A 24,043-nucleotide genomic window follows, 5' to 3' on the forward strand; every position below is an offset into this window, starting at 1 on the left:
TACACTATTGATGCAAGGATAAATTGGTATAACCACTTTGAAAAATGTTTGGCTGAGTTATGGGTTGAACTGTGTCCCCCTAAAATACATATGTTGAAGTCCTAACACCAGGGCCTCAGAACGTGACCTGATGTAGAAAAAGAGTCATTGCAGATGTAATTAGTTAAAATTAGGTCATTAGGGTGGGCCCTAATCCAATATGACTGGCATCTTTATAAAAAAAAGAAAATTTTGACAAAAATAGAGGTAAGGTGATGTGAATAGACTTTGGAAGAAAACAGCTATCTACAAGCCAAGGAGAGAGACATCGAACAAATCTTTCCCTCACAGCCCTGCAAAGGAATCACCACTGCCAACGCCTTGATTTTGGACTTTTAGCCTCCAGAACAGTGAGGCAGTAAGTTTCTATTGTTTAAGCCACTCAGTCACAGTGTCTCATTATGACAGCCTTGGCAAACTAATACAGGCAGTATCTACTTAGTGGAATATATGAATATCTTACGATAATTTCTCTTCTTGGTATACACACAACAGAAATGTGTATTCACTATACGTTTACCAAAAGATTTGTGCAAGAATGTTCACAGCATTGCTATTTGTAAGAGCCCCAAACTAGAAACAATGTAAATGCTCATCAAAAGTAGAATGAATAACTAAAGTATGGTACATTACACAATAGAATTTTATGTGGCAATGAGAATAAACCAACTACAACAAGATGCAACAATATGAAAGGATTTCACAATGATGATGAGTGAATGAAGTCAGACACAACAGAGCATATACGGATGATTACCATGATATAGATGAACATGTAAAAGGAATCTAAGGTGTTAGAAGTCACAACAGTGGTTATCTTTGGAGAGGAGGGAGACAGTAGTGATTGGGAGGGGGCAAGAGGAAAATTTCTGGGATGCTGGTAATGCTCAATTTCTTGATCTTGGTGACGGCTATATTGAGAAAATTCTTCAAGTTGTACACTTATGATGTGCACAATTTTTTCCATGTATGTTCTACATCATTAAAAAAAAGTTATTTGAAAACTGAATATGTGAATTAAACAGCAGATTAGAAGAGCTGAATCGTAACCTATAAGAGAGATATTTAGAAATAGCTGTAACGTAGCAAAGATAGACAAAGAAAATATAAGAGACATTAATGGAAGGATAGTATAGAATGAAAGAGGTCAAATATAAGTCTAATTAGAATTACAAAGAAGATAATAAAGAGAATAGGTGAGAATCAATATTTGAAGAAGTAATAGATGAGAATTTCTCAGGATCTAGATGACTCAAATCTCAGATTGAAAATGTACAATAATCCTTATATAGAGAAAACCCTGAAGAATCCATGGGAAAACTACTAGAAATAATGAACAACTACAGCAGAGTTGCAGGGTACAAAATAAACCTACAAAACTCAGTTGCATTTCTATACTCTAGTAACGAACTAACAAGAAGAGGACTCAAGAATACAATCCCATTTACGATCACAACAAAAAGAATAAAATACCTAGGAATAAATTTAGCCAATGAGGTGAAAGACCCATATAATGAAAACTATAAGACATTACTGAAAGAAATCAATAATGACATAAAGAAATGGAAAGATATTCCAGGCACATGGATTGGAAGAATAAACATAGTTAAAATGTCCATCCTTCCTAAAGCAATCTACAGATTCAGCGCAACCCCAGTTAGAATCCCAATGACATTCTTCACAGAAATAGAATAAACAATCCTAAATTTCATATGGGGCAACCAAAGACCACAAATTGCTGAAGCAATCCTTAGAAAAAAGAACAAAGCTGGAGGCATCACAATCCCAGACTTCAAAATATTTTACAAAGCTACAGTAATCAAAATAGCATGGTACTGTACAAAAACAGGCACACAGACCAACGGAACAGAATTGAAAGCGCAGAAATAAAACCACACATCTATGGACAGCTCATCTTTGACAAAGGAGCTAAAAACATGCAATGGACAAAGGACAGTCTCTTCAATAAACGGTGTTGGGAAAACTGGACAGCCACATGCAAAAGAATGAAAATAGACCATTATCTTTTGCCATATACAAAAATTAACTCCAAATGGATCAAAGACTTGAAGGTAAGATCTGAAACCATAAAATTTCTAGAAGAAAATATAGGCAGTACACTCTTTGACATCAGTGTTAGAAGGATCTTTTCGAATACTATGTCTACTTGGATAACGGAAACAAAAGAAAAAATAAACAAGTGGGACTTCATCAGACTAAAGAGTTTCTGCAAGGCAAAAAGAAACTAGAATCAAAATAAAAAGACCACCCATCAACTGGGAGAAAATATTTGCAAATCATAAATCCAACAAGGGGTCAATCTCCATAATACATAAAGAACTCACACAACTGAACTACAAAAAAACGAACATCCTGATCAAAAAGTGGGCAGAGGATATGAACAGACATTTTTCCAAAGAAGATATACAGACGGCCAATAGGGACACAAAAAGATGTTCAACATCACTAGTCATCAGGGAAATGCAAATCAAAACTACACTAAGATATCACCTTACACCCATGAGAATGGCTATAATCACTAACACAAAAAATAACAAATGTTGGAGAGGTTGTGCAGAAAAGGGAACCTTCATACACTGCTGGTGGGAATGCAAACTGATGCAGCCACTATGGAAAACAGTATGGAGATTTCTCAAAAAATTAAAAATAGAACTACCATCTGACCCAGCTATCCACTACTGGGTATTTACCCAAAGAAGTTGAAATCAACAATATGAAGAGACTTATGAACCCCTACGTTCACTGCAGCATTATTCACAATAGCCAAGATGTGGAAGCAACCCAAGTGCCCGTCACCTGATGAATGGATAAAGAAGATGTGGTGTATACATATATACCACATATACATATATATGTATATGTATATACAATGGACTACTACTCAGCGAGAAAAAAAGACATAATCATCCCATTTGCAATAACATGGATGGACCTTGAGGGTGTTATGTTAAGTGAAATAAGCTAGACAGAGAAAGTTAAGTGAAATAAGCTCGACAGAGAAAGACAAGCACCATATGATTTCACTCATATGTGGAAGATAAACACACAGACAAAGAGAACAGTTTAGTGGCTACCAGGGGGAAGGGGTTTGGGAGGTGGGCACAAGGGGTAAAGGGGCACATTTATATGGTAACTGACAAATAAGAATGGACAACTGAAACTTTACAATGTTATAAACGATTATGACCTCAATAAAAAATAATTAAAAAATACAATAATCCTAAACAAGATAAATAAAAAGAAAACCACACTGAATAAATTATAGTGAAACCGCAGAAGTCCAAAGACATAGAGAAAATCTTAAAATTGGATACAGATAACAGAGAGATGATCTACAAAGGAATGAAAATTAGACTAATTCCCTTTTTTTATTTCAAAATTTTCAAACTCACAGAAAAGCCAAAAAGTATAAATACAATGAACACACTTATACCCTCACCAGATGCACAGTGTTAACATTTGGCTGACCCCCTCAAAGTTTCTGTAAACATATATGTGTCCTTCCCTTTTGGGAAAACGTAGAAAGTAGGCTGCAGATAGCAGGATTCTTCATCCCCAAATTCGTTGTCACGCATTTCCCAGGAACAAGGACATTCTGTATTCAGCTACAACACCATTACCTCATCTAAGATTATCAGCACAATTCAACAACATCAATCTGATAGAGTCCAGGTGAAATGTTCCCAGTTATCACCATGATGTCCTCTACAACTTTTTTTTCACTTCTCCAGGATCTAATCAAGATTTATGATTCCTTTCAGATATTCTAGCTCTTAGGTCTCTCTCAACTTAGAACATTCTCACCACTTCCTTTGGTTTTTCATGACATTGAATCATTTGAAGAGTTCAGGTCACTTGTCCTGAAAAAAATATCCCACATTCTGAACTGGTTTGACTGTTTCCTCATGATTATCAGGTGAAGTATTCCAGGAAGAACATCGCTTAGGAATGTTGTATACCTCCTGTGCACCACACTACGCCTGTAGCTCACCTGATTAGCGATACCAACCTTGAGCATTTTGTGATTTTTCTCTTTGTAATTAATAAGTCACCTGTAGGATAATACTTTGAGACTTGAGAGCACAATTTTTAATGGCAACTATGGAAGCCAGAATACAACCTTCAAAGTGCTAAGAAGAAATGGCTATCAAAGTAGAGCTGTATTGCCAACTAAAATATCATTCAAGAATGAAGGCAAAACAAGACACATTCTGAAATTATTATTTCATGATCCAGTAAAAAAAAAAAATTACTGGGAAGCCTGTATATACACAAAAAGAATGGTTTGCATGGAGCTTTGTATTTCATACACTTGCCAGGGATTTAACATTTTTAGCATATCTTGAAAAAAGTACTTTACCTGCCATCTCTGCTGAGGGCAAAAGTGATGCCATCTTTCTGGAAAGGAAGCAGCTTTGCTCTCAGTTTGTCGGGCAAAAAATCCAGCTGTTTATAAGATTCACTCGTCAAACAAGAAATCTGAGGTATAAGAGACTTTTTTATGTTACGAACTCTAGGCATGATGACCCTAAAAACAAAGAAATCACAAAAGGGGAGGGGTGGGAGAAATAGATATTACTAAGTGTACCAGAGAACGAAACATAAATAATAATATTAAAGTACTTATCAGTAGCCTTGATATACTATCTACATAGATATAAACTGATTAATTCATGTTTCCAGAACAAGCTATTAAGGAAATTCAAAGCATTGAGTCCAAAAGCAATTACTTAATGCACTATCTAGGAACTCATCACCTCTATTTCATCTGTATTTCTAATTGAGCCATAATATAGCCATACTCCTGTTCTAAGCAATAAATGTATTACTGAAAAGTTATAAATCAACTAGATTTTTACAAACTGAATAATTTTTAACATAATGTGTGAATTTGTATAGAAAGACGAATTCTTTTATAATTAATCCTTTTATAAACGTACATTTTCATATCACAGCAGATTTTCTAGGACTGCAGTAAAACTGCATTTTAAAAATTATAAAATACAAAGACATTGACTCCAAACTTAAAATAATTAAATTAACTCAGCATTATTAAATGGGATTGATTTTTAAATACTAAAATGAAGTATTTTTTTTTTAAGATTTTATTTCTTTTATTTTTTCCTTTTTCTCCCCAAAGCCCCCCGGTACATAGTTGTATATTCTTTGTTGTCGGTCCTTCTGGTTGTGGCATGTGGGACGCTGCCTCAGCGCGGTTTGATGAGCAGTGCCATGTCTGCGCCCAGGATTTGAACCAACGAAACACTGGGCCGCCTGCAGCGGAGCATGCGAACTTAACCACTCGGCCACGGGGCCAGCCCCGAAGTATTTCAAATCAATTGAATCCACAGTGTAAACTCTGCCTGATTGGTACCTTCCTCTCTACTGGGTTTCCACAGATGTAATTTTAATTTTCTACTACATAAAAATTTCATATACAATTGGCCCTCTGTATCCATGTGTTCTGCAACCATGGATTCAACAAAACGCACATGGAAAGGCCTACAATGGTTGCGTCTGTACTGAATATACAGACTTTTTTCCCTTGTCATTATTCCCTAAATAATAAAGTATAACACTATTTACACAGTATTGGCATTATATTAGGTATTATAAGTTATCTAGTGATGATTTAAAGTATATGGGTAGGGGTCAGCTCTGTGTCCGAGTGGTTAAGCTCGTGCGCTCTGCTGCGGCAGCCCAGGGTTCGGATCCTGGGCGCGGACATGGCACCACCCATGTTGAGGCGGCGTCCCACATCCCACAACTAGAAAGACCTGCAACTAAGATATACAACTGTGTACAGCGGGGATTTGGGGAGATAAAGCAGAAAAAAAAAAAAAGTATATGGGAGGATATGCGTAGGTTATATGCAAATACTACTCCATTTCATATATAGGACTTGAGCATCCAGGGTTTTTGGTCTCCCTGGGGGTCCTGGAACCAATCCCCCATGGATACCAAAGGACAACGGTATCTGTAAGTTCTTGGAATTCTGCCAGAAGAATTATCGCTAAATTATAAAGCTTCTCTAATAATAACCGTTTGTATTTAGATTGCACCTTTTTATCTGTTTATATATAATCTCATTCCATCTCTAAAACAACTTTCCTTTTATTCTCAATTATTTGCAGACTTATAAAACTTTAGCTCCCCTTTAATCAACTTCTGTGTCCAATGTCTAAGGACCCTAAGAATTCAAAAAGTATTTATTAATAACAAAAAGGTACTACATGCCATGATCTGGAGAAGTAAGGACCACGTACTCACAGAGCTTACATTCTTGAGGGGGAGACTAAAAATAAACAAGATGATTAATTACAGTATAGTACATATATTATGAAGGAACTTAAGAGGGTAATGGCCACTTTAGACAGGCTGAACCACGTTTCAAGTGCTCAATGGCCACACATGCCTAGGGGCTATCATATTGAGCTGTGCAGAGATAGAACCCTTTCATCTTCACTGGAAGTTGTATTGGACAGCACTTACTGGAGAGAGTTAAGCAGAGAAGTGATGCAATCTGACTTACAATTCAAAAACTACCAGTGGACACAAAGGTGTCAATAGAAATTCAAAGGATAAATGTTCCTAGAGGACTAAAGTCCACAAAACTGCCACTGCTTCAGTAGGCAACTGGATTTAGAAATGATTTATGACTCAGACCTGTCTGATTACAGCCTTCATGAACACCAATGAGTGGGCGTCTCTAGTACCCTCTCAACAACAACAACAATAAAACTGAGCCAGCCCAGTGGTGCAGCGGTTACGTTCACATGCTCCACTTCAGTGGCCCGGGGTTTGCTGGTTTGGATCCCTGGCACAGACCTACAGACCGCTTATCAAGCCATGCTGGGGCAGGCATCCCACATATTAAAAAATAGAGGAAAATGGGCACAGATGTAAGCTCGGGGCCACTGTTCCTCAGCAAAAAGAGGATGATTGGAGGCATATGTTAGCTCAGGGCTTATCTTCCTCAAAAAAAACAATAAAACTGAGTAAAGAATAGAGAATGATTCAAAAAGGGGAAAGTATGAAAGCAAGAAACCCATATCAGGCTGCAATAGACAAGGGAAGAATCATCTTTGGAAGTGGAACTGGAGAGATTTGGGAAATGTATAGGAAGTAAACAAGACTTGCTGATGGAGTACACGTGGAAAATGAGGGAAATGTGAAATCAAGACGAACATTTAGAGTGATGGGAGTTGATGCAATTTACTGATACTAAAGACTAAGGAAGAAATGGATTGAGGAGAAAAAAAACCAATAGATCTTTCAGAAATATGTAAAGTTTAAGATGGCTTTAAGATATGAAGTGGAAATGTCAAATAGGCTTCAAAATACATGAGTCTGGAACCCTAGGGAGAGAACAAGGCTGGATACAAGTATTCGGGAGCTAGTGAATCCATATCATTCTTTGAGGCAACTCAACATCTGAGATCCTTGCTATGTTTGAGCATTTCCTCATATTACAAATCTGAGTGGGAGTCAGACATCACCTCCCAAGAGAAAAGGTGAAAACAGATTCTTGCTCTCCCAGCCTGCCTTACACCTATTGGGTTTGCTAATCAGATATACTCCTACTAGACTTTAATCTAGAAAGTCAAAACTCAAAGGAGTGGGGATTAGTGAAACATTCTGGCAAGGGTAGCAGTAGCAGAAAGAGCTATATCTACTTTCTACAAGTAACAGGGGTCCAGAAGCACTTCTTGGGGTCAATGGTATAAAGGGTAACACATTTTAGCTTAGAACATTGGCAAGAAGCTAAGAAAAATATACAAAAACCATTTTACTGTCTATTATCTTTGCTTTTTACACATTGCAAAAAATTTTAACAAACACTCCAAAAAAGAAACCCTGCTAAGCTGAGGTCACATTGCAACTTCTATGATTGATTTTATAAGGACTGACTCAGGCATTCCATTTGTAAAAATAAACAATGAAACTAAAGCCATCTTAACACAAAATTTATTTTAACAGAGTCACAAATAATAAATAATTATTTAAATATGAAGATGAAAGACGTCTAAAATAGTATGAAAATGTTTAGAAAAATTTCAACTAAACTAAAATTATGGTGTAGCTGGCTCACAATTCAAATAGATATTTGGATACATAAAGAACTTAAAAATACATAGTGGTATAATCTAATTAATACAACATGAATGTTTTAGTTAATACTCAAAGTAATTTTTAAAAAGCCCTTTCCCATTTATACTATCTTTCTAAAATCTAAAAATCATAATGTTATAATAAAAAGCATCTCATGTAGGTCAGCCATATAGGTTAATCTGCTGCAAAGCTCAGTTGTAAACAATATTACATTAATAACAGAAGACTCAGGCTTAATATTCTTTCTAAATTATTAAGAAGCTAACAGTTATGATAAACGCACATCTCTAATCATAAAAATGGTAGATGATTTAGCTCAGAGATTTAGCAAAAAAGCTTTTATTTGATATATACATACCAGTTTACTTTTAGTAAGGTTGGGGGGTTATTAAGATAGAAACAGCAGGGGGCCAGCCCTGCAATACACAGCAATACACAACTTTTATTATCATGTTATTAAAATTATCAACACAACTACTATCTAGGGAAATCTAGTGAAAGCAAAATCTAGCAGAACTCATTTTCTAAGCAATTCTCTTGAAAAGCAACACTTCAGAAGAGAACGAAGGAAAGTTTTTATTTTCAATCTTTAAGATCAAGAAGGTACTTTTATAATCAATTCGGAACAAGGTACATTCAATTGGAATTTACCGATGCATTCTTAAGTAAAGAGAATTGTGCTGAGGAGAATCAGATATTGTTAAAATATACCAATAAGAGATTTATTTTGGAAATAATGAGCTAACAGCTGATCAGGGAAATTATGTACTTTGAGGAGATAGTTTTGTTATTTTTATTTTTTTAATTAAGAATTTATTGGATGGGATTTATAGAATAGATACAGACAAAGAGAGAATTAATGAACAGAAGAGACATTAAATATAAATGGACCAAAATTGCCAACAAAAAAAATATTATAATACTGGATTTAAAAATTAATATCTACATGCTGCTTTAAAAATACATATCTTAAAGAGAAAGAGTCATAAACACTGAATGTAAAAGAATGTAAAAAGACATATTATGCATACCAAGACATAGCTGGTATAACTTTATTAACATAAGACAGCATATACTGAAGGCTAAGAAACATTATTAGAAATAAAAAAGGACATTTTATAATGATAAAAGGTTTACCATACTAGAAAGATAAACAGTCTCAAAATATATAAAAATATAAGGGAAGACAGACAGAATAAAAGGAAAATTTGACAGAAACAAAGGAGAATGGCCAAATCTATAACCACAGATGGAGATTTTAATACATCTTTCTCAGGAATTGATCATACAAGTAGACTAAAGATCTATAAGGATATGGAAGAGCTGAAGAACACAATAAACAAACTTGAGCTATTTGGTGCCATGAGAAGAATATTCTTTTCAAGTTCATTCTATGAAGCCAACCTAAACTTGATCTCACAAGCACATTACAAGAAAAAAACATATACAAGACATTTTCTCATATTCATAGGTAAACAAAATATTAGCAAATCGAATACAGCAATAAATTAAGAGGCTATGCTATCAAGGCTAAAATGGACTTATTAGAGGAATGCAAGGCTGGTTCAACTTTTAAAGCTCAGTCAATGACAAGTGGATCCTAAAATTCAGGTGGAAATGCAAGGGACCCAGAATAGCCAAAACAATCTTGAAAAAAACAAAGTTGGAGGATTTATACCTCCTAGTTGTAAAACTTAGCATGAAGCTACATAACCAAGACAACGTAGTACTAATATAATGATAGAAAGGTAGATCAACGGAATAGAATTAAGAGTACAGAAATAAGCCCTTATATTTATGATCAGTTGATTTTTGACAAGGGTGCCAAAACAATTCAATAGGAAAAGAATAGTCTTTTCAAGAAATAGTGCTGGGACTAGATATCTACATATAAAGAATGAAGCTGGACCCCCTAACTCATACCATATACAAAAATTAACTCAAAATGGATCAAAAACTAAAATGAAAGAGTAAAAACTACAAAACTCTTAAAGCATAAGAGAAAATCTACATGACCTTGGGTTATGCAATGGTTTCTTAGATACACTGCCAAAAATAAAAGCAACAAAAGAAAAAAATAAATTAGATTTCACCAAAATTAAAAACTTGAGTGCTGCAAATAATACCATCAAGAAAGTGAAGACAGAGTCAGGAAGGACACTGGTGTTGAGGAGAATAACTATCACAGCTTTCAGCACTTTGATGGAACCTCAAATGTGTGGTCTTCTGGCCAAGTGTCTGCAATTTCATATTGTTGGAGCATTCACTGTATCCCTGGGGGTTGCAGCTTTCTGTAACTTTGCTGTGGCTAAACCAAGAAAGCAGGCATATGCAGGTTTCTACAGAAATTATGATTGCATGAAAGATTCTGAGGAGATGAGGGAGGCTGGTATCTTTCAGAGTGCAAAGTGATGTTTGGAATGTAAAGAATTTCTTTGGATTGAGATCCATGGAAGTTTGTCACTCATTGACCTATATTCCTGATCTATGAAACACAAATATTTGGGCTAAAGAATAGTTTCTCTTGATAAATAAACAATTAAGAAATATGTGGGAAAAAAATGAAGACAATCCATAAAAGGGGAAAAATATTTGCAAATTATATCTGACAAGAGACTAGTATCTAGAATATATAAAGAACAATTACAAATCAACAATAAAAAGACAACCCAATTTAAAAATGGGCAAAAATCTGAATAGACATTTCTCCAAAGATATATAAATGGCCAAAAAGCATACAAAAAGAGGTTCAACATCATTAGTAATAAGGGAAGTGAAAATCAAAACTTCAATGAAATACCACTTCATACCCAGTAGGATGGCTAAAATCAAAAAGACAGATAATAGGGGCCAGCCCCATGGCCTAGTGGTTAAGTTTGGCATGCTCTGCGTCAGCAGCCCAGGTTTGGTTCCTGGGCATGGACCTACACCACTCATTGGCAGCCATGCTGTGGCACTGACCCACATATGAAATAAAGGAAGACTGGTACAGATGTTAGCTCAGCAACAATCTTCCTCAAGTAAAAAGAGGAAGATTGGCAACAGATGTTAGCTTAGGGCAAATCTTCCTCAGCAAAAAACAAACAAACAAAAACAAGTAAGAAAAAGTGTTAGTGAAAGTGTGGAGAAATTAGAACCCTCAAACATTGCTTGTGGAAATGTATAAAAGTGTAGCTGCTATGGAAAACAGTTTGGCAGTTCATCAAAATGTTAAAAGCAAATATAGGGGCCGGCTATGTACCCGAGTGGTTAAGTTCACACGCTCCGCTGCGGTGGCCCAGGGTTCGGATCCTGGGCACGGACATGGCACCACTCATCAGGCCACATTGATGCGGCATCCCACATCCCACAACTAGAAGGACGTGCAACTAACATATACAGCTGTGTACTGGGTGGGGGCGGGGGGGTGGTTGGGGAGATAAAGCTGAGAAAAAAATATTGGCAACAGTTGTTAGCCCAGGTGCCAATCTTAAAAAAAAAGAAAAAGAAAAAGAAAAGCAATTATAATAAGACCTGGAAATTCTACTCCTAGGTGCATACCCAAGAGAAATGAAAACATGCATACAAACAAAAGTTTGCATCTAAATTTCACAGCAGCATAATAGTTGAAAAGTAGGAACAACTCAAATGTCCATCAACTGATGAACCAATAAAGAAAATGTGGTATATCCATACAATGGAGTATTATTTGACAATAAAAACGAATGAAATACTGATACATGCTACAACATGGAAGAACCTTGAAAACATTATGCTGACAGAAGCCTCTCACAAAGACCATACACTGTGTGATCCCATTTATATGAGGTCTAGACTAGGCAAATGCATAGAAACAAAAAGTAAATGAGTGGTGGCTCCCTAGGGCTGGCAGGGGAGGGTAGGGGGAGAATAGAGAGCAACTGCTAATGAGTACTGGTTTTCTATTTAGAGTGAAGAAAATGTGCTAAAATTAGATTGTGATGATGGTTCCACAACTCTGTGAACATATTAAAACCCACAGATTTGTAAAATGAGTGAATTTTCTGGTATGTGAATTAAATCTCAATCAAGCTGCTAAAAAATGTATTGTGAAAAAAAACTCAACCAGTGTAATTCTCAACAATAAGAAAGCAAAGAAGAAACTTTGTATGGTCGTCTCAGTTGGGGCGGGGGGGCATCTGATAAAATTAAAAATCCATTCAGAGCAAAAGCTCCCTGACACAGGAAAAACAGGAGAGAATTTCCTTAATGTGATGAAAGATTTTTACCAAAAACCTTCAGCAAACATCATACTTAAGGTAAAATGGTGAAAGCTTTCCCTGCAAGATCAGAAAACACAAACATGCCTACTATGTCCAATTTTATTTAACTGTGGAATCAGATCAACTGAATAAGGCAAAAGGAAAAGGAGAAAGCAAGAAAAGAAAAAAAAATCAAATTTTAGTTAAATGACACAACAGGATTGTGTACACAGAATAAAAATAATCTACAGATAACTAGTAGATTTATAAGTTAATTTAGTAAGGTCGATGAACACATGATCAATATACATAATCGTGTTCCTCTTATATAGGCAAAACTCAGAAAATAAAATTTTAAAATTGATACCATTCTCAAGAGTATCAAAAAAAATTCAAATTTCAGAAATCTAATAAAAAGATGTACAAGACTTGTATATAGAAAACCATGAGTTTTGAAAAAAATTAAAGAAGATCTAAAACAAAGAAGTGGTAACCGTGTGAAGAGACTGGAAGTGATTACAATATAAACAGACTCTGGAGATGATGTCATGTGAAGGTGAAACAATGTGAACACCAGAAAAATAGGCCCAGTTCTTAGTTCTGAAGGTGGAGAAAGAACTGATATTTCTGGAGGGCCTATCATATAACAGTGTCTATTACATGTTAAGAACATGGACATATGCTATCTCATTTAATCCTCCTAAAAACCCTATGAAACAAGCACTGTATTCTTGTTCACTAATGAGGAAACTATGACACAGTGGGCTGAGAAAGCCAGGATTCAGTTGCAAGTCTGTATTGCTACAAAGCCTAAAAAGAAGTAAAGCTTCATCCAAAGATTTAAAACACAAACAAAAATCAAACAAATCCTGGCTTGACGTATGTTCCTAGGAAGATGGACTATACACACAGTCACTCGGAAAAACAGTTTGACAATTTCTTAAATAACTAAATACGCAACTACCATATGACCCAGCAATTGTACTCCTGGGCATTTATCCTAGAGAAATAAAAACTTACGTCCACACAAAAACTTATACATGAATTTTTACAGCAGTTTTATTCATAATAGCCAAAAACTGGAAACAACCCAGATACTCTCCAACGGTTGAATGGTTAAACAAACTGTGGTACATCCATATCATGGCATACTACTTAATAACAAAAAGGCATAAATGAAACACACAACAATCTTGATGAATCTCCAGAGAATTATGCTGAGTGAAAAAAGTCAATTTCAAAAGGTTACACATTGCTTGATTCCATTTATATAACATTCACAAAATGACACAATTATAGAAATGGAGAAGAGATTAGTATTGCCAGGGTTAAGGAAGGGAAGGATAGAAGTTGTGGCTATAAAGAAGCTACATGAGGGATCCCTGTGAGATGGAAATATTCTCTATCTTGATTGTGTCAATATCCTGGTTGTAATGTTGTACTATAGTTTTACAGGAGGGTAAAGAGTACACTATTTGCACTATTTCTCACAATGGCATATGAATTTACAATGATCTCAAAATGGTAATTTAAAAATACTTTAAATAGTAATTTTAAAAAAGTGAAAAAACACAAAATCTGGCTTAACAAATACCAATGAATCTGAAAGATTGGGATAATGAGATCCAAAAAGATAAAGCTCCAATATAGTGTAGCTAGAGGCAGCCGTAAGACATATATCTGGGTCTTCGCTCCCTTTTCAACACAGGAATGCTCACAGGGCTAAATCTCAGTGAAAATATCTATTTTAAATAGTCAAAATATTTGCTCTGTAAAGAATTACAGTTAAAAAATAATCATCTAATGAATTCCATATCTGAATTTCATTCTTTCACTCATTCAACAAAAATATATTTGGTTGTTTACACGGAGCAGACATCACTCTAGGCTCTGGATATGTAATAATAAAGAAAGAGACGCAGTTTTGAAGAAATACTATAAAGAAAGTACTAGGTGTTAAGAAAGCATAGAGGAGGGACTCAGTTTTCGGATTTGGGGGGTTGGAAGGCTTCCTAAGAGATCTGAAGAAAAAATAGACAATAACCAGATGAGAAGTGTATATAAAGGCCCTGAATTGGAAGTAAAAGGAAAAGAGCAAGAAAGAATTCTCAGTCTTCATCCTAGTGGACCTATCAGTAACTCATTCACTCCTCATTGAATCACTTTATTCACTTAGATTCTAGAATACCACATCCTCATGGTTTTTATCTTACATCACTGGTCATTCCTTCTCAGTCTAAACTTCTGTTGGTTCTTCCTCATCTCCCTATCCTCTTAAGGTTAGAGTGTACCAGGGCTCAGTTCTTAGCATCCTTTGCTCTATCCTTTAGAGATCACATTAGTCTCATGGCTTTAAATATTACCTCTATGCCAATGATGCCCACGTTTATATATGGAGATCAGACCTGTCATGAACTTCAGATTTGTATATCTAACCAGACATCTCTACGTAGCAGTCTAATGCCCATCTCAAACTTAACATGACCAACACTTAACTCTAGCTCTTTCTCTCAAACCGTATTCCATTCAGTCATCCCTGTCTCATCCTTACAGTTGCTCATACCAATTCCTTGACACCTCTGTCTTATTGCACACATCCAATCCATCAGCAATTCCTGTTGGTTCTACGTTGAAAATATACCCAGAATCCCACCTTTTCCCAGCACTTCCAAATCTGCTCCGCAGATGTGAGCCTCTGTCATCTCTAGTCTGAATTCCTGCAAGCATCTGATACCCCAGCTTCTGCTTCTTTCTCTACATTCTCCTCTCAATACAGCAGTCAGAGAGAGACTTTGAAAAAGGAAGTCTGATCATATCAGTTCTCAGAACTCCTCAGCGGCTCCCTATTCTACTCAGATAAAAGCTCTGTCAGTGGTTTATAAGCCCTTCTACAATCTGTCCCTTTCCTCCTTACTTTGCCCTCTTACGTCTCCACCTCCCTTTTTCCTCTCTGTCACACTGAAGTCTTTACACTTTCCTGCTTTGGACCTTGCACTAGCTGGTCCAAATGCCCATACCACTCCTCCTCCAGATATGCACATGGTTACTTCCCTTGTTTCCTTCAAGAGTCTTTTCTGAAATGTCAATTTCTCAATGAAAACTTAACTTGACTACCTTATTTAAAATTGCAACTTTCCTGCTTGCTTCAGCAGCACATATACTAAAATTGGAATGATAGAGACAATTAGCATGGCCCCTGCACAAGGATGGGACACAAATTCACGAAGTGTTACATATTTTTGAGAGAGAGAATTTTAAAGTAAATGTGGCGAAATGTTAACAACATGTGATCTGGGTCAAGGGCACATGGGAGCTTTTTCCACTATTCTTGTGACTTTCTGTAAGTCTTATATTAATTCAGAATAAAAGTTAAAAATTTTAAAAACAAAAAAATTGCAACTCCCTATTATCTCTTCCATGCACTACTTTTTCCTTCTTGATAGTACTTATCACCTTGTATAACACTATAATTTAGTTATTATGGTTTTTGTTTATTGTCTGTCTTGCCCCCACTAGGGTGTAAGCTCCATAAGGGCAGAGATTTTTGTCTGTTTTGTTTCCTGGTGTATTCCATGCACCTAGAGCAGTGCCTGGCACTAAGCACTCAATATTATTTGTTATATTAAAGCTTCTAAGGACAGGGAGACCATGATTAGAAAATCTAGAGGTAAAATAGTTCATAGAGATGAGAAAGTATAAGGTGGGACCATAGGAGTGCATGGCTCAACTAGTGTGGAAATAAAGTTCACAGGAGACACACAATCCAAGAACTCAGAAACTAGCATGTTGTGCCAGCTGGGCTATACATTCAAACGCAGAAGTCACTCTAGATAGATAGAAAGACAGTAAGCTAAGTTCAAGTTACAGCAGGGAAAATGGGGATAGTTTGCAGTGATTAAGATTAGAGGGAGATAGTTTATTAAACATGGAGTAGGGCTTGATATTAGGGTATTAGAATACCCTAAAAAGTTCTAAGATAGAAAAGAGGCCTACATATGGAAAATTCTTCCTAATACATAGCATCAAGCAAATCTTCTGTTCAATTTAAAAACAAATTCAGTTAATCTAGATAACGAAATTTTATAAATTCATCCTAGTCAAAAATTGTCAGTGGAAACAGTTCTAATTACCATGGCCATTTGACTACATAGGAACAACCAGTAAATGTTGTGAAAATGAAATATCTGAAACAAATCTTGGGTGAGCTATGATAAAAGAGTTGATTACTCCTCCTCTCATCCACTGATAATAGGAGACAGGTGGACAGACGTAAAGGGAGAGGACTAGAAGCTAAGAACCTCAGTAAATGCATTTCCCCAGTTAAGTAAGTACGGAAGTAACTGCCTGATAATGTAAGTAGTTTCAAGCTCCTTCTTGGAAATACAAATTTGGCTTGAATAAACGGCCAGTTCCTACAAGTGGTGAATGTGGAGGTCTATCAGACGCCTCTGCTTTAAAGTACATGGATTCCAGAAACCACAGACTCACCCAAAAAAAAAAGAAAGCCAGTTTGTGATTATGAGTTTGAAAAGGGAGTCAATGAAGATGTCCACTATCTACTCAAACATTTTCAAAGTGATTATACACCAAGTCATACAGTACTCAATTATAGAAACTCTTCAGATTTCATCAGGACTTGGGATGTACCTATTTCATACTTTAACACACTCCATGCTTACATAACAGTGTACATTCTATTTATATGTTTATATCTGATATAGCTATATTTCTAAATTGTCAGTAAGCTATAAACTAAATTTAATAAATTGAAATCACATTTTTGTCAGTAAAATTGAATATTCTAAAATGATAAAAGATCAATTTCAATAAATTATAGAATTATATAATATTTTTTAAATCACTTATGGGGCTTAAAAACTGCCATATCTAATATCTAAGTACTTTAAAATCAAGGACACTAGAATCTTTCATTCTACAGGGAACTGTTTTCAGAATAATGATAAAATAACTCCCACTGATTGAGTGACCTCTTTCTGTGAGGTACTACACCAGGAAATTTTAGAAAATCTCCTGTCAGTCTCACTACAACTCACAAAGATAAATAATATTATCCTCATGTTAAGGAAAAGAAAATTAAGGTTCAGAGATGTTAAATAATTTATCACCAGTTAGCAACAGGTGCTATTAAGCCTGGAATTCAGATTGGTCTAACTTATAAGTCTGAATTTTTGCCATTATGCAACACTGCCTCTTAAAATCACGCATTCAACAAATACTTATTGAGTGCCTATTATGCACCAGGCATTGCAGAGGTACCAAGTACACAAAGATGAATTTGTGCCATTGCAGCCTCACCTCCCAGCCCAATCTAGGACAGAAATAAGACATTAAACAAATAACTGCAAGATGATGCAATGAACGCTATGAAAGAAGTAGAGGTAAGAATACCATATGTAAGTGGGAATGTTGACTCTGTAAGGTAGCAAGCAATCAAAGGCTTCACTTAGGAGAAAAAATGCTTGGCATATAGTAGAACTTACATAAATATTTGATTTAACTTTTAAGTTGAAACTTGAAGGAAGAATGGAGTTTGCAGATTGAGAATCAAGATAATGACATTGTACAGAAAGAGAAGGCATATTTGCAAGAACACAAGTTTCAGAAAATCCTAAGCAGTTTAGTATAGCTAAGAAATATGATGCTTGTGACAAATGATAAAGAAGTAAAAACAGGTCAGGCCACAGAGGTTCTCACATGTCATGCTAAGAGAGCTTGGACTTCATTCTGTAAGAAATTGAGAGCCTTATTAGGCTGCTATTTTACAAAGATTACCCTGCCAAATTTGGAAGAAGAGATGTGGAAGCTGGGACAATCTTTTAAAAAGCTACCACAAATACTCCAGGTAATACAATTTATAATCTCTTAGCTTCAGACTCCTATAATCTAATTACCCAGCTGACATTTTGGATATCTCATAGATGTTTCTAGCCTAAATGTCCAAAACCAAAATCTTGATTTCTCCACCAAACCTGTTAGTTCCCTGCCCAATCCTTCAGGAATAGTACAACCATGCAAGTTACTCAAACCAGCAACCTAGGTTCATTCTTGATTTCTCCCAGTAAAATAATTTAAGCTAAAAACAGCATTAAAAAGTTAAAAAGACAAATTTCAAAATGGGAGTAAAGGCTTGCAAACCATGTGGCAAAGAGTTAATAACCTAAGCAATAATTTCTTTAAAATTATTAAGAAACAATAATAGATAACAATAGGCAACTGGAAAGAGATTAAACAACAATGGACAATATACATACAAAAGATGCTCAACATCAACAGAATTCAATTAGATGCAAACTAAATTAATGAGGGATCAGTTTTTACAGTCAGATTAGATAGGTTAAAAGATGGGAAATGGGAGCTCTCAAACACTGTTAGTGGGAAAGAAAATGGGTACAACCTTTCCGAAAGGCAGTTTAGGAATTACAAAGTATTTGTGGCTAAATAATTCTATTTCTAAAAAGTTAGGTTCAACGGATAATCAGGCAAGCATACAAAGACAGTGTGCATGACAGCATTGTTTTTAAAAGTTAATAACTGATCCAGCAATCTCATTTCTGGGTATATATCCAAAAGAAATGAAAACAGGATCTTGAAGTGATATTTGCACACCCATGTCCATTGCAGCACTATTCACAACAGCCAAGAGGTGAAAACAACCTAAAGGTCCATCAATGAAAGAAGGGATAAATAAAATGTGGTACATACATACTATGGAATATTGTTCAGCCTTAAAAAAGAAGGAAATCTTGTCATATGCTACAATACAGACGAAACTTGAGGATATTATGCTAAGTAAAATAAGCCAGTCACAGAAGGGCAAATACTGCTTGATTCCACTTATATGACATCTCTAAAGTAGCCAAACTCTTAGAAACATAAAGCAGAATGGTGGTTGTCAGGGGCTGTGGGAAGGGGAAAAGGGAGTTGTCAATGAGTACAGTTTCAGTTTTGCAATATAAAAAAGTTCCAGAGATTTGTTGCATGACAAGGTGCATATACTTACTACCAGGGTACACTTAAAAATCGTTAAGATGATAAATTCTGGTTTTTACCACAATTAAAAAAAAAGTTAATTGAAAATAATGTAAATATCCATCAGCTAGGAATTGGTTATTTTAGAGATATACAATGAAATACCAGATAGCCATCAAAAACAATAATACTGACATTCATTCGGTCATACACACAGCCTATTGTTGAGTTAAAAAAAGTTTACTAAAGAGTACAGTTGTATGATAGCATTCATACATACTCTGTACCTATAAGAGAGAGGTATCTGCAAGGATATTCACCAAAATTTAAAGGTGGTATTTCTGGGTAACAGAATTAGAGATGACCTTTACTTTTTTAAATATATATATCTTCCTGTGTGTTTAAATGCAATGAGTATGTACTATGTCCACGGCAAAGGATGGCTCAAAAGAAAAAGTGACTGCCATCATTCATTCTAGAATTCTGGGATAGAATTTTATGTTTCTCTCTGCTATGTGTCTGGCACATACTGGGGAACTAATAAATTTTTAAGAGGCAGGATGAGCAGTGGTTAACAGCTCAGGAATCAGGCACACCTGAATATGAATCTCATTTCCAAAATTTACTGATCAGGGCCTTAACGTCTTATTTAACTTCATTGAGCTCCAATTTCTTCAACCATAAAAGGTCAGGTCACAATACTTGCAGACTGTTGCAGGGAAAATAAACACACTTAAAACACTTCACATTATTCCTGGCTCAGGGGAAAGACTCAATAAAATGATGGCCATCAGTACTATTCATTGACTTGATTTACACTGGAAGAGCTTATGACCAAAAAAAGCCAACCATCTACAGAAGACTGTACCACTAAATTATACTGAAGATCCAAACTGCATTAAAAAGTAAGACACAGTACTTTGCCTGGTGAACCCACGACACTGTTTGGCTGAAAGGTATGGTTATATTGCTGTATTTAGGATTACAGTATAAAATTTATCATCTAGTTGATGCATAAACACCATTCATGAGTGTTGGACACAGACTTATTAGTGCTTCAGTAAAAAAAATAAAAATAAAAAGAGAAAATATGCTTATTTTAATCCACAGGTAGAATGGAAAGAGGAGTCCAAATAAACGCACAAAACATGACTAATGAAGACGACCTAAAGAGAGATTAAAAGAACGTACAACATTACCATTAATTTGATTTAGCCTGTCTTCCTTCACTACCTTCGGACAAAGAGTCTGTCTTTTTTGGCAGTGCTCCAACCCCAAAGTCTAGTAGAGTACCTAATACAGTGTAAATGCTCGATAAATATTTACAAGCTGATTTCTAAGAAAAGTCTCAGTGAAACCACGGGGAAAACTGAGTTAGAATTTATCTGAGAAAATCTCAGTCAAAATCGGGGAAAGAGTTTAAGAACGAAAGTCACCATGCTTGGGGAGGAAGGCCTTTCCTGATAATTCCTTCTGCATCTCCTTTACTCAAGGAATTTCCCAAGGTACCTCAGAGGGAACGTCCAACAGCATATATACAGCCAATTTTGCATCCCAATGAGGCATAAACTACGGCCTAATGGCTAAGCTTATTAGGCTATGAGCTCCCAAGTCTTTATAATGATGTCTTTATTTATCAGTGTATTATAGTTGGCATCCTGTCGGTTTGATCTACGCTTTACTCAGAACAAGAATGGTAATGGGATCACTTTTCAGTATCAATTCTGAGCTTTCCTCCTTCCGGAGCTTTCCTCCTTCAAAGCAGCCTTTAGAACTGTTTGTAAGAGTGGGAGGAGTTAGGTCCAAACTTCTGAGCCCGTTCTTTTTAGTTAAACTGACGACGTGAAGCCATGCTGCAGGCACAGCGGGTAAAGGCATCACAGGCACCCTCCATAAATGTATGGGTGCAATCAAAGAGTGAGCAACTCAAAAGACAAGAAAAACGGGACTCTGGGACTGCAGTCTAGGGGGCGGAGAAGGGCGTTACGGACTTGAAAAGTACCCCATCCCATTTCCCCCACTCTTGCTTAAAATGCAATTAAATTCCGTTCAAGTTCCTATCTCTCAAGAAAGAAACTACCGACTCGCCCGCCACGCCACTCCCAGACGGCCACACCTGGTGTATTTGCTGCAGAATCTCCAACTCCCGCCACAGGTTTGGCGTGCGTCCGCCCCAAAGCGGAAGTGACTTCAAAGGGCCAAACTGAAAGTAAGAGAGTTCAAATACCAGGAATCTAAAACCCCTACGGTGTTCGGAGAAAATTCTTCTGACTACCCTTCTATCCCTTCTCTCTCCTGCTGCGCGGCGAATAGAATTCACCACAGCCTTGCAGCAACTAGTTCCCCGCCTTAAACTCCAAATCATTCAAAAGTTTGTCCCTTTTCATTGGCCAACGAGGCAGCATGGGTACCTCCCAAGAACTACAATTCCCGTCAGGCCTCGCGGGAAATAACCGGAGGAAAGGATAGGAGCGAGAGCAAAGCACATTGGGAACTGTAGTCAGCGCCGAGCCCAAAAGGGCAGTCACCCCGCCTTCCTTCACCGAGGCTGAGGAAACCAGGTGTTCGGCTTAGAACCCGTTACCGCCAAGAGGAGGGGCCAAGCCCTTAAGCAGCATTCCTCATTTCCCTCCACATGGAGGATAAAAATTTTTTTTTACTCCTATAAAGCACTATAAATACTCTTTGAAGAAATATGGTTCTTTCCAATATCTCCAGGTCAGTAAAAACTGCCAGAACTCCCCCACCTTAGGCTCCAACTCGTGGGAAAAGGTGGCTCTTTTACAAGTGGGCAAAATGGCTGTCCTCTTGGTTTTACCATTGGTTCTCCTTTACGTCCTTCAAGGGCGGTTACTTACCACCGATTGGCTCTTTTTCCCTTGAGGGTGGAGGAAGACTTGGCACTGCTCTCCCGCGGCCCGGGAGGATATAAAGGGGTGGAGCGAAGGCAGTTTGTTCAGGTCTGATTGGATGATCCCCTTGTCACTCAGAAGATGTACAACCTATGATTTGTCGACTGGCCCTCAAAGAGAACGAAGAGGCGGGGCTAGTGCGTGATGGGAAGGGGCGGGCTTCTGCCAGCCGCGGCTGCCGCTGGAGCCGGTGTCCGGGCTGGTGATGGGGTTAATTCCTTTTCGTAAGACTCTTAGTTGCGCCCACCCAGCCCCGCCGACGCCCCGCCGCGCCCCGCTCCAACCGCCTCCTCCTCCTCAGTAACGCGGGTAAGAGATGCCCTTCCCTCCCCCTTCCAGCTCCCCGGGAATAACGCGCCTCGCTCCCCTCCCCCGCCCGCCAACCGGTAGCGCTAACGGAGAAGCAGGCAGGCAAGGGAGAGACGTGGTGTGGGAGAAGGTGGCCTTCCCCGCCGGGCCGTCGGCGCTCCAGCCAGGGCCCCGTCGAGGTGCTACTGCTACCGGCTCGCCAGGAGGTCGGGTTCCGAGGGAGCCCGGCTCGCCTGGCCCGCCGCTGCGGCTGCAGCTGCATCCACTACCTTGTGCCCACCGCCCCCACTCGGGGACCATGTGAAAAGCAAACCCCTCGAGGCCTAGCGGAGGAGGCAGGGGAAAGGTTCCCGAGCCCCTGCCATGGCTGCTGCTGCTGCCCTTGCAGCCCCAGGGACTGGGGAACCAGCCACAGCAGGCCTGCCAGGAGCGGGTGCCGTGCGTGGCTCTGCGCTCTCGAGGGGCTGGCGCCGGTGCCCCGCGCTCCCCGGCCCACCCTGCGGCCGCGGCCCCCGTCCTCGCACCGGGAGAATTTTTAGAAAGGAAATAAGGCATTCCGACCGGTCGGTGAAGTGTAGGTACATTTGCTTTTGGTACCAGAAAAAGCACCATGGGGATAGTAAAAAGAAAGTTGAATGACTGTCAGTGCCACGGACCCTGGGGATCAGATTTACACATTTTATGGTTGAGCCTTAGCCTGTCCCCCAAAATCCCTGTGTTTTGGAAGTTTTTTTTTATCGTTGTTCTCTTTTTTTGTTGTTGTTACTAGGTGCCGTCTTTGAGTTTGCTTTGATGTTGAATCTTAAATTGTTGAGGTTATCATGCTTCGTGTATAATTGTCCCGGGATAGCAAGTCAACTAAGTAAAAGGTGAAGAGGTGCTTTCTAAAATATTAAGGCCTAGTAAATAGCAGATGATTTTTCTAATAAGATTTTCCAGTGGGAAAAATATATATATATCTCTCTCCAAGGTTATAGTTTGCCTAATTGTAACTCTGCAGAAACTCTTTGCTTTTAGCTTAAGTGTCATTGATTACAAGAACTTTTCAGTAAAGATGGTTAAGGTCAGACTGGAAGCCCATCTATTTGTAATATTTGAAACAGTAAGATCTATGTAATATTTAATATAGTATGATACTAGTATAACTAGAGTGATGGGACACACCTCAGTTTAACAAAAATTTGGCATATTTGGCCGTAGTTGAGACAGTGCTTCTTCCTCTCATATTGGTTGAGTGTTCATCTTTTCACTCTTTACTTTTTTGCCTGGTTGAATATGTCCTTAAATAATGGATTCTGTAGTTTGTAGTAGACATGCCTGTAATCAGAGGTAAAATTCTAGGCCCACTTCTGAGGCTTACTTGTCACCAGAATAAACTTGGGTTCTGAAGAAATACCTGAATTTTGACTAGGTATTAAGACCATTTCTTCAGTGTCTGAG

The 24,043-nt window shown here is 37.5% G+C and overlaps 1 protein-coding gene and 1 pseudogene across 4 annotated transcripts in view; one reads left to right on the forward strand and one right to left on the reverse strand.

Moving 5' to 3' along the window:
* ZRANB3 (zinc finger RANBP2-type containing 3) overlaps positions 1–21,736 on the reverse strand; it is a 216,390-nt gene extending 194,654 nt beyond the window's left edge. For all 4 annotated transcript variants that reach the window (XM_070507578.1, XM_070507577.1, XM_014849507.3 and 1 more), the window contains exons 1-2: positions 21,499–21,736; positions 4,421–4,588 (exon numbers count right to left, since the gene is read on the reverse strand). In XM_070507578.1, coding sequence (XP_070363679.1) covers positions 4,421–4,581 — 161 coding nt within the window. In that variant the 5' untranslated portion in view covers positions 4,582–4,588; positions 21,499–21,736. The remainder of the gene's footprint in view (positions 1–4,420; positions 4,589–21,498) is intronic.
* Positions 15,533–15,633, forward strand: LOC123285387 (U6 spliceosomal RNA; annotated as a pseudogene).
* Positions 21,737–24,043: the final 2,307 nt, after the last annotated feature.

The sequence above is a fragment of the Equus asinus genome, chromosome 4, assembly GCF_041296235.1.
Source record: "Equus asinus isolate D_3611 breed Donkey chromosome 4, EquAss-T2T_v2, whole genome shotgun sequence".
Taxonomy (NCBI): domain Eukaryota; kingdom Metazoa; phylum Chordata; class Mammalia; order Perissodactyla; family Equidae; genus Equus; species Equus asinus.